This window comes from Limulus polyphemus, unplaced genomic scaffold (assembly GCF_000517525.1).
Source record: "Limulus polyphemus unplaced genomic scaffold, Limulus_polyphemus-2.1.2 Scaffold107, whole genome shotgun sequence".
Classification (NCBI taxonomy): Eukaryota; Metazoa; Arthropoda; class Merostomata; order Xiphosura; family Limulidae; genus Limulus; species Limulus polyphemus.
In genome coordinates, this window is record NW_013665717.1 from 128,948 (window position 1) to 141,776 (window position 12,829).

General features: G+C 33.6%; 1 protein-coding gene across 1 annotated transcript in view; it reads left to right on the plus strand.

Annotated features, from left to right (window-relative positions):
• Positions 1-957: 957 nt before the first annotated feature.
• The window catches only part of LOC106470830 (E3 ubiquitin-protein ligase MARCH8-like), a 38,421-nt gene continuing 26,549 nt past the window's right edge, over positions 958-12,829 (plus strand). Inside the window, exon 1 of the mRNA XM_013931404.2 lies at positions 958-1,262. Coding sequence (XP_013786858.1) covers positions 1,191-1,262 — 72 coding nt within the window. The 5' untranslated portion in view covers positions 958-1,190. The remainder of the gene's footprint in view (positions 1,263-12,829) is intronic.

Genomic DNA, 12,829 nt, shown 5'->3' on the forward strand with positions numbered 1-12,829 from the left:
AAAATTAAGAGACTTTGTTGAATTGTAATTTTGTGTTTGTAATTCTGTACAGTTAATTAAGTTATTGTTAATTGTTATTGGTTTATGATATGTGGTTATTGTTCGGGACGAACAATATTAAGGAGGGGGCAGTGTTGCGTCAGCGAGTCACATGACTACCGTGACGCCACGTTCTAGAACTATCCTGTACTTTGGCGAATGCTCTAGTATTTTCTAGATAGGGTAGGCTGGTATATATAAGAGGGGTACAACGTGACGCGGTAATGTAATGTGTGTGTAGATAGTGAGTAATTGAACTGCAGTCAGAAGTATTGTTGACGTTCGTTGATTAGCGTTTGTTTTAGCGCGATTGTTGAAGTTGAGTGTATCGGTAAAATTATATTCGGAAAGAATAAACCAGTTTTATTAAGAAAGGACTTGTGTCGCTTAAGTTTCGTCGGAACGAAGTTACTGAAAATCAATTAACAAACGGAGACGTAACAGCTCTTTTATTTTCCTTCTTTAGATGAAGAACATAACTGAACATATATCTTTATGGAAAACATCTTGTTTCAGATGCAAATTGAAAGTAAATTTCAGGAAATTTTAAAGATATATCGATATATTTTATGGAGGCCAGATCGTGCAGCCCAGGTTTTGTAACAATGCAATGTTTGAGTAATATTGTTATTAAAATAATCGCGTTTCTATGCTGAAGATGTCTGTCTTTGCATACAAAAGACTCGTAGTCATTTATTGTTTAAACTTCTCAAACAACGTACGCATTGGTTCAGCATTATTGTATATTCAAATAGTTTGGGTAAATGGTTGTTTGGAATAGTTTCTTTACCTTTAATTAATACAGTATTATAACGCTTCCCTCCTGTTTATAGATAATGAACTTTCCCTTCGACAGAACAAGCTTGTTGGCTGTCAGCTGAGACTGCATTATGGCACTATGCCAAAAAGACTGCGGGATGGGTTTGTACGAGAAGGTTTGAGTGGCACAAAATGTCATCGACGGTTACTGCAGTTGCAATGATATTTTAAAACCTAAGGTGTTAATATATATTTTCTTGATATTTCTTAATGTGTAATCGTCACATGAAATTTCTGTTTCTCCTAAAGAAAATATCGAGCACATTTGTAAGATAGGACGTTTCGCCATCGAACAAAGTGCTTTGAGAATCCTCCGTGTGTTAGTGCGAAGGATGTATACCTTAACTTCGAACCCAAAAGTAGGCATAACCGAAAAACAAAAGGTGAAATACGACGTTGTGAAGGTAGGCGTAATTAATATTTTGTAACAGTGCACTTTGGAATACGATAATATAACATAGTTTTTTTTATGATTTGAGTATAACCACATAAGAAATATTTCTTCAGGTAAGTTTATATAAACCGACACTGGGCATAACCTGACGAACAACTAGTATTATAGTAATAACATTAACAGTGTCTCGGTAGAGACAAGAGCAAAGAAAAAGGTGGCGTATTGCCATGTATTAACCTGTTTGTTAGTAATATTACACTCAATTTTACAGCAGTAGTGTTAGATGATAGTAGACTGTGCCAATAGGAATTCATCTAATGGTTTCTGCCATTGTTACTAACACTTAACTACAAGCGCTTTTGGTTAGTGTTAATACAAGCATGAATTACTTTTATGTATTTTGATTTTCACCGTTTTTGAATAACACAGGCTTACTTTAAAGTCAAACAAAAACTAGGTGGTTTAACGAAGGTTCTTATTATTTATTCTTTTGATGACTATTTGGTAATGTTGAAACTTGAAGAAGGACACTCAGCTCTCCATCAGTCCATGTTAATATTCAGCATGTTAATACCTACACAGATATAGTAAGATAAATGTATTTGAAATTTTATAACAAACATTTTTTTTAATTTATAAGTTACCTTTATTCATTTATTACAAGTCAAAAATGAATATGGACAGTGGAGACCTTATACTTATTTGCAAAAAAAAATAACATGGTGATGGGCCTTCTCCTTCACCATGACTGACTATTGTATCATGTATTTTAATTACACCATAGAAACGGAGACGAGTTTTTCAACACGAGTTTAGATATTTATATTATTGACTTTGGTATTTTTTTAAAACAAAGGAATAAAAAATTCTGTGCCAATTTATAGAATAGTATAAACCCGTTAATTAAATACTTGCTCGATAGCTTATTGCTACCACCACTAGCTTATTCTAACGAATTGCAATTTTAAAACAAAATTATTAATACTTATAATGGATCAACTTAATACTTAATATATAATAGATCTCAAAAGTTGGTTATGTACTCTCGTGTTCCAAATAATAGTGCAGGATGGAAAAATTCAGACTTGAAATTTAATGATTGTGCAGGTCGAAATCATAGTATGAAATTGAATTTTGTGTTGTTCCTTAAAGATAACCGAAAACAAAATCGTGTAAGCCCAACTAAGCGTCGTGCAGGGTGGAAAAGTTCTTGAAAATTAATAATCGTATAGACTACAGGTACAATCATTTGGAACCCAAGAGTAGGCACTGATAAGTCGTGTTATTATAACTCGCAAAAGGATGGGTTTTTGACATTAAATTTCGTATGGATTCGCAAATGAGACAGAACTTGCCTTCTTTCCTAATTTTGTTTCTTAATTATGATATGATTTGATACTTTAAGTATAACTGTTACTTTAGTAGGAAAATATATTTTAATTTAAAACTATTACGACTAATACACAGAATCTCGTTTTAAGGTTTAGTTTGAAACAGTACTTGCGGCACGTGTGCTTTTCGTGATTAACTAAATAACTCGCTTACGTCATTTTTGCTCCCCACCTCTCCCAATAGCTCTGAGGCAAGTATGTGAGCTTATAATTTATAACGCAAAAAAATTAGGTTTCAAACCAGCGGTAGGTAGAACACGACTTTTTTTTTAAATCTAAGTATCCATTTAAATACGTTATCATGCCTTACTCTGTATATAATGTCCTAGTAGTAAAGGTTTGAAAAATAAATCACCATACATTTATTTTTATATAATAATAATAAACTCACTACCACCAGATTTTGTAATTATTTAGTAACCATAACTAATCTTTTAAGTGTTAAGAAATACCTTTTGTAATAGTAATAATTGATAACATATTTGAATCAAATTACAAAATATGCCTTACCTTAAGTACTTGGGATATACAGTGGCGTGAATCCACGTAGACGAGATGTTAAGCTGAGCTTTGTACTGTAATAAGCCCCTCCAGTGGCACAGCGGCATGTCTGCGGACTTACAACGCTAGAAACCGGGTTTCGATACCCGTGGTGGGCAGAGCACAGATAGCCCTTGTGTAGTTTTGTGCAAAGTTAAAAACAAACAAACAAACATACTGTAATAAATCTCAAAATATTTACTCAGTCGCAAATAGGTTTACTCAGAATACTGTGTTTTAATATTTGCCTGTAAGAAGTACGCTGATAGGGAAAACATTAGCATTATACGTTAATTACTGGATATTTTTTCGCAATTACGCTAGAATTTTAACGATTGAAAGTATCGCAATTTAGATTATGCGCAAAAAAAGTTGTCAAGAGGTGTGTCGGTTTTCGCATGTTTTAGGTTATCAAATGAAGATTTGGCAAAATGAGTTGTTAATTCCACGAAAAATAATATAGTTTATGTTAAAAAACTTTAACGGCCTTAATTACCCCAAAAATTTATTTCTGTAAAATTACTTAAACTTAAAGTTGATTTAGAATTGCTATAATGTGAATGTTATTGTGGCTGTGACTTTGGAAAAACGTATCTCTCCAATTTTAAATTCACGTAAAGATTCTTTTAGCTGATTTTGTAGCTCATGGATAGTTTAATGGCATTTAAAATGGCCCCCTGGTTTTTATTAATAATCGGAGTTCTTGCAATAATGTTTTGGCATAGTTTTAATTTTCCTTTCGGTACAATCTAAGAACCTATGAGTGAAAGTAAAGAAGAATGTATGACAATATATCAACCACATTGTACCTGTTATAACTAGTGCCGAAGAGGCCTTTCGCACAACACTAAGGCACAATATTATCCTTTCGTTGTTAACTGTTATAAGTTAGTAACGGAGATGAGTTTGTTCTATACGTGTTTAGTTATTTGTTTTATAATTGACTTGTGTGTTTGTTTGAAAGAAAGGGATGGAAAAATTCTGCACCTTAACCTTATAGTTTAAACTGTTATAAACTACATTTTCAATATTTTACTTTATATGTTAGCTAGAGGGTGCGTCATGTTAAGAGCAAATAAGTACTAGAGCAACAAGAATGTTCTAGATGACGTCACGAAAATCCAGTAACTTCGACCACTATCTAGAAGTGAGACATCAGTTATAAATATGAGGACCAGTGAGCAATGAGTCGGACAGCTTAGTTCAATGAAGTATTTAGATTTAGTGAATATTTGTATCAGTGTTGGTTATCGCGTATATTCAGTTACTCGATCGATTAGTCGTGAAATTGTACACATATTTTGTTTTTTATTTTAGTCTTAGTACCACTAACGAGGTATTTCCGTTGGAACGTCATTTGTAAACGTAAGCCTATATGGTACAATAGTGTATAAGTGAAGACAATTTGTAGAAAAGTTAAGGAAGAAATAAACTAATTTGTTATCGTTACGTAGATTGGGCTTCAAATTATTTTCACCAAATAATTTAAAGGAATCTGTCTCACATAAGACCACTGTTGCAATAACTGATGTCAGAAGTTATTTTGATAAAAACAAAATATAACTTTGCTCATTTTCAACATGCTGACATGGTAACTAGATCCACTAGCAAGATCGAAGTGTTACTGAAGGTGATGAAATTTATGAAAAGAGGGCCAAGAAGAACGAGACAGAAAATTAGAAGATCTATAAGAGAAAAGATAGAACATTAAAAAAAATAAGAAGAAATTTATAGAAAGTTGATCAAGAGGTAATAGACAGGAATTTAAGAGAGAAGTTAAAAGTAAACAGAGGAAATACTTAAAGAAAAATTAAAAATTAATCTAATTAAGACAAAATCAATGAAGTTATTGGAGATGTACAGAGGGATTACAACAAAAGTTTTGAAGAAGTGCAGAAGGACATCGAAGAAGTACTGCAAGGCTACAAGGACAAAATAGATAAAGTCCTAATGAAGCCACAATGGTGTAACATTGGCTGAAATGAAAATCTTTTTATTATTATCTGAAGAGTAAAGGTAGTTCTTCTTTTCTAAGTTTATTGTAAAAAGGTATTAACGATGTAGAAAAGAATATCAGTGATAGAGTACATCTGGAAAACGAATTGTTAAATGCAAAGATTAAATTAGTACTTCCCCAAAAATTATAATGTAAAACACCATTTACTACAAACTATGGAATAGGAGAACTTATTTTATCTACCTCTATTACCCCTACTACTGTGTCATCTGTTACTGCAAGAACATTTTGGACTACTCCAGCCATACCATTACCATTTCAGTTCCATATTTCAGCTGGTCAGCTCAACATTGGCTAATTGTGAAACCAACAGACTATGATGGAAAGGTTCCACGAGAAACATACCAGGCTCAGTTTAAAGTAATTTTCCAAGTGAAACAGGTAGAATAGTGAAAACAACATATTCATCTTGCTGCACATTTAAAAAGACCAGCTTTGAAAACATTAAGTAACTTTACAGCTGAGAGCCATAACAACTATCAAGCATTGGTTGCTTACCTTATCCAGCACGCATGGAGTGACATAACAAAGAATTATCCAGAGCAAAGTTCTGTAACAAGGCATAGAGGAAAGAAGATACCTTAGCCAAACTTATAGAAAATTTTGAAAGGTTTGTGCAATTATCTTACCTGGATGCTCTTTGTGCAGTGATGGATTCATTAAAACGTGAATACTTTATAGGTGCCATGACAGATGAGAATATGAGAGTTAGGCTGAAGCTCTGTTGTTGGAGATGGAACTAGAATCTAGTAAGCCGCAGGTAAACAACTAAAGACCCAATTTCAAAATTACAGGATCATCAAATCTAGTAGTAAGGAAGCACTAACTCCTGCTGATGAGTCTAGAAGAAGTAAGTGGATACGTTAGACAACTAGTTGCACAGAATGGAGGAAATGAATCATAACAATAAGTGTTTTAAGTGTAACATAAAAGGAAATATTACCAAACACTACAGAGAAATACACGTATGAAATAAGAACTTCTTCCCAAGGATACCTGAAAGAGGTAACTGTTATAAGTGAAGGAGACCTGGCCATTACAGCTGAGACTATGGGGAATCAATAGCTTTTAATACACCAATGAGACAATATTCCAAAAGGAGTCTTTAAGTCTAGCCAGATTAAAGGAACAACAAAAAGCTAAACAGGCATTGAGAAATGGGAATTAGCTAGACTTGCTGAGAAAATGTTAGATAAAAATACCCTATCTGCCACAAATGAGATAAAATGTTCAATATTTAAATAAATCAGTTGTCTATTCCGTGGGTTTATTGATGGAAAACCTTGCAGTATGTTGATGAACATGGATTATACAGCTACAATAGTTTGACCTGATTTGGTAATAAAAGGTAGGAAACCTAAAGATGAAGAAAAAGAGGGAGTGTTGTTATTGGCAAGTGGAAATTAAGTTCAAGCAAGAGGGAAGTAAGAAGTTACTCTTACTGTGTGAGTAATTGAAATATATGGAAGTATGGATGTGGAATTAGGCTAGCTTCAAATAGTTTCAAAGTCTATGACCATGAAATACCTGTGTACTACATTACAGTTACTACACCATAGTTTGAACATTCTATGACAACAAGGAGAGCAGTAATTGTACCACCAAGAACTGAAATAACCATACGAAGACTTGTTAAAAATACAGTTCGTCTGATGCCTTAATGGTTATTATACCTATTGTGGATTTGAAGAATAAAGATGTCCTCATTAGTACCATGAACACAACAAGCAGAAAATTCGAGAGAAATCTGGCAATGGGACATTGCAAGATGCGAGTAGCAAGTACTTCTACATTGAAGAACTTAGAAGTCATCTTCAACAAAAGATGTAGGAAGTCTGTCAAATACTTACTTAAGGACAGCTTACTACTTATTTCTCAACTTGTTCATTTAGCCAGATGACTGTTCATTTGCAAAACAGGCTGGGACTTTTAAAGAGACAGAAGCCATGAAGGAAGAATGAGTAAAAAACTGAGTTGAACTAGAACAGTGTTATCACACTTGCAGGATGGATTAGAAAGCAATTGCTGCACTAATCTTATGCTCATAGTTCTTGAATACACATTTTGTACAAAGCATAAAAAACTGTTTGCAGTTGTTATCGTCGTTAAACACTTTAGACACTACTTATAAGTTAGAAAGTTTACTGTTTAAATGGACCATGCACCTCTGAAATACGATGAAGAATGATAGCACTCTGGATATGATAATTAGAGGCGTATGATTTAGTCATGCATTATCAATGGACCTGCGACATAGAAATATGGAAGGTTTTTTATAGTGTCCAGACCCTTTCTATTCATTGAATGTCCTGATCCTGAACCTGTGTTGCAGCTGAGACCATTTCTGCCATAGTGATGGCAGACCACAAAGTATGAGATTTTGCTAGTGGATAGGTGTTATTATTAACACTGGGAGCTCTGGGAAGAACAATTAAAATAATCCAAATCTAGCATTGGTATGTCTTTCCATGCAGCAAGGCGACTAGCTCAGATTTATTAATGTAGCATGGACGCAAGTAACTAAAGGTATGATTAGTTGTGAGTGCTGGACAGTGTACTGTAATGTTGTTATCAACAACCAAGCAACGGTTCTCAGTAAGCGTTACAGCTAATGGTCCCAAGAGCTTTGAGGTACGATATACTTCAGACTTTGCATAATGCAAAGACTGGAGAGCATCATGGTGTTACATGTACTTGTGCTGAAGTTCTATAGTGATTTTACTGGTCACATTTTAGTCAAGATGTCCATTGTTGGTGTGAACACTGTATGGTGTGTGCTACCCAGAGAAAAAGCTGGCCTAAACAAGGTAGATTCCAATAAAGAATTGTTGATTCTCCTCTGTAGAGAAGAACCCTAGATACCACTAGTCCACTCATGGAGAGGAAATGGGGTCACTTGTATATACTTGTGGTCATTGACTATTTCATAAAGTGGGCTGAGGTTTGTCCAAACAGTTTGTGACTGATGCATTAGCGGAGAACTGGATAGCCCTGTTTGGAACACCTGAAGAGATCCACATGGATCCTTTAATGGTAGCACAAGTGGTACGTTGATGTTACAATTTCCCCCATGCTTAAAATAGCAGTCATGAGGATAACACTAGGTGCTCCGGTTAAATCGGACTTTACCTGCGAAGTAAGGAACATTGTAGTTGAGGAGTCTGGTAGAGGAATGTGGCCTGATTAGTTAAAAATATACGTCTAGTAGAAGCGACAGTCACGTGTTTAACAAAAGCAAGCACACACACACAAAGATTCTTCATTTTGTATACCATCTTGTGTCTAGTCTGTTTCTGTCTCAGACTTATTTATTCAGAGATTGTTTTATTCCAGGATAAACATCCTGATCGAATATCTTGCTCTTTTGTGGACCTATTAAATCGCTTTTAAGTTACTTTAGTTCGACCTGATTATACCACACGGTAAAGGAACATGAAAGCAACTGTCGTCCGATGGTAGTTGAAAAAATTAACTAACATTACATGTTTACAATTACAACCACAACATTAATTTCAATCATTCAAAAATTATTGCTAAACTAAAATTCATTCATCAATACAACACAAGAGAATCAATAGAACTATTTAAAATTAGAGGAAACATGCTTAATTAAGAAAATATATTTGAACTCAACCAAAGTTGGAAGGTGTTTTGTTTTTCGATTTTGTTCGAAGACGTTTACCCTTTGGTATCTGTGTGAACATGAACATACAAGACATTGTGTTCATGGTTATCTCTGATCACAGTTTTACCGTGTCTCTTGGATGACAATCTTGGTATATTGAAACTTTTCATTTTTTTTATTAATTCTTTAATTTTTTTGCCTTATTTTGCTATATCATTGTTATTTTATTATTAGTTTTTATTTATTAACATTTTGTAGTACAGCTATTAAATTTAAAAATAATAATGTCTTTCTCAATCTGGTTGACATTGTGTAAAGGAAAAAAAAAAGAGGTTAACAACTTACACTCTTTAAAAATATACACTTATTGAGCAACATATTGGCCCCACGCCCACTTCAAGTTTAAGAACATGTGAAGTTGGCTGTGACCGAAACGTTGCACAATATAAATATATTTTAAAAGTACTTAAAACAGTTAAACTTGTTCCCATTATTTTTTATTTATAAAAATACAAGAATTTGGATAATCAGCTACATCTCATGTTTTGTTTTTCCCAGGAAAATTTTGTCCGCTTTCATTTTCCATACTCGGTAACATTTTATCAGTTTTATGCACTTTTAAAAATTTTCTTTGTCTTTTACGAATATTCAAGAGAGTAAGAAAGACTGTAACTTGCACGTGTAGTTATAATAAAATTATTTTACAGATTTCACAATGTGTTTGTTTACATAGCATAATACATTGTAATCACACAGATCCAAAGCAATCTGGTCAATTGTGATAATGCTGGAGGATTTTTAGTGGAAATACATTGCCAAAAAGTATGGAGTTTAGAGAAAAAGTATGTTATGGAAATAAACCACTGTTACTTATTAATGCATTAAAATATATTTGACAGTCATTCACCTGAAACAACTATGAATTTTGTAGGTTAAAATTATGCCATCTCTGTGTACTTTGTTTCGGTCGTCATATCATATGAAATATTGCATTATGCGAAGTATCCATTTCAATTTTTAATATAATATGAATATGATCATATTTAGAGAGGTGTAACGAGAAGCAATTGAGAAAAAATGCTACCTTTAAAGTAATTATAGTAACGCTCCCTGTGGCGTAGTGGTAAATCTGCAGGCTTACAACGCTAAAACTCGGGTTTCATATTTTTGGTGGGCAAACCACAGATGGCCCATTGTGTAGCTTTGCGCTTAACAGCAATCAGACCAAAGTATAATAACATGGATCAACATGTAGGGTTTACAAAAACTTGGAACTTTTGAAACCTGTGAGCCCATAAAAATTTAATGATCCTATAAAATTATTCAAAAAGTATTAGAGTCATGTGAAAGTAAAAAATGTAATCTCTCGCAGTAGCGGTGTAGTAAAATTACTCTTCGTCGTGACAATTTTTCGATAAATTACATTAAAAATACACGCTTATTATCTACTTCGCTACATATACTTACTGTAACATCCAAACATTTTTCAGTCATATTAATATAGACCCACCCCATTTTTATGTTCTTTATATGGCAGGTTGTTTGATGTTCAGATGCTGTTGTTTATTGTTTAAAATTTTTGCGCAAAACTTCATAAATGGCTAACTATACATAAACGTCCGTTCCTTTGAACTGATAGACTAGAGGGAGAGCAACCAGTCAACATTATCCATAGACAGCTCTTGGTCTGACCTTGTTTGATTGAATAATGGGATTTGACCGTCTCTTTTACAGCACACCCGCGTACCCAATCTGCAAAGCGTGGGGGAAAGCAGTAACAAATTGTGTTGACAAGTACTAATAATGCAACAAATGGAAGAAAACAACCATATTACAATGAGAATATTGAATAAAGTTGTACGTAATGAAAATGGTTATATGGACTTTATTAATAATGACGTTTTGGCCTTAATTGGTGTAAATGATGATGGCAAAGGAAGTGAATACATGATAAAATAATGGGAAAATGTATATGATATCGGAGATGTTTTCAGAGTAGATGCTTCTTAAACGAAAAATGTACCAAATCGAAAATCATGCGAATCCTTTAATTCTATTTGTAAATTATACAACTTGAATTCACATCAGTACTAAAGGAAGTACGTTTTATTATCTTACCCAATGATGCAGACCAATTATTATTTAATATAGGAAAACAAGTAGTAAAAGATAGTAGAGAAACAAATAGTAAATCATATCCAGTAACAAATTAAAGAAAAACTGAAGTACAATCAAAATTTTCCCCACACATTCTATCCAGTGATATGTGTTATTAACTCCATTGTGTGCGTCACTACAAAGTGATGAAGATTTCCTACATTCTATCCAATGAAATATGTTATTAACTCCATTGTGTGCGTCACTACAAAGTGATGATGGTTTCCTACATTCTATCCAATGAAATATGTTATTAACTCCACTGTGTGCGTCACTACAAAATGGTATTGGTTTCCTGCATTCTATCCTGTGAAATGTGTTATTATCTCCATTGTGTGCGTCACTACAAAGTGATGATGGTTTCCTACATTCTATCCAATGAAATATGTTATTAATTCCATTGTGTGCGTCACTACAAAGTGATGAAGGTTTCCTACACTCTATCCAGTGAAATGTGTTATTAACTCCATTGTGTGCGTCACTACAAAATGATGATGGTTTCCTACATTCTATCCAGTGAAATGTGTTATTAACTCCACTGTGTGCGTCATTACAAAATGATGTAGTTTCCTATTTGTGTAAAATCGATATAAAAATCCAATAGACTACCTAATATTTCAGCTTGATACAGTATCTTGTAAACACATTCTGAATGAGGCTGTATACAATCGCAGTGCTAGTTATGCGACAATCCTAATATATAGCTAATACTTGTTAATACATCGATCTTTATGTAGCCATATCTTTATCTATGCTTAACGTTTTGCTCTAAAAAAAACTGAGAAGTCCCTATCATTAGGACTTTCATTTAGTATCATTTCCACAATCTAATGCGTATCTCATCCAACTTACATGGGATTTGGTACAAAGAAACCTTCATGCAGTCCACAAACAGTGATATAGACTATTTTCGATTTTTCTGTGTTTTTCATGATTTTTCTGGTGTCCAAATTGGCCATTTTGGGATTGCATGGTGGAGACATGTTGCATTCGCCCGCGAATGTTGGTCTATTTGATTAGACTTGTTCTTATTGATTAATTCATATTAAGACTGTTCAAAAGCATTTGTGACATATCAAAAACGTTGTGGTGTGTCTTTTTTTATTTTCCTCCGAAAAGCTATTTAATTTTCCAGGTCGCACATTTTTGTGACTGAAATATAGGGGGGAAAAGAATTAGCATTTACCATAAGACAAATAGGCATCGACTTTCCTGGAAGATGCAGTTTTTCAAGTATCGGTATAAGAGGAGTCGTATATAAACAGTTTACTATGCAGTTTCCTTCCATCAGTAATAAAGCAGATATTATTGGTGTTGACTAACGATCTTCAGAATTGACCATTTATGACTTAACAGACCCGTGGTGGACAGAGCACAGATAGCCCATTGTGTATCGTTGTGTTTAACTTCTAACAAACAAACAGACTTAACAGAATTTCAACCTTAGATCTCTTCATTCCAAAATTTTGTTACAATTATCTTGAGTATAAAACTTTAAATAACAGGTTTATGATTATGTTAAACTGTATTAGTTTTGTACCGGTTCATACAACTTGCTAGTTTCTTGTTGGGCGAGAAATTAAAAGTCATTAGAGGCTATTCAAGACGTACATGTATGAAAGTATTAAGCTATACTTTCTTTGTGGTTTATTATAGACAGTTCGTAATTTCTTCTTGTTAAGATGAAGCCGATATGTTTTTATAATATACACCTGGAAAAAAGTTAAGCACCCCCGTGTTTTTTTCAAGTGATTCAGATTCGACGTTCTTGATTATAAATTGCCATTCAATCTAAACGTGTTTATCAAATGAAATTATGCATTATTGGGCAACAAGAAAACAAGATT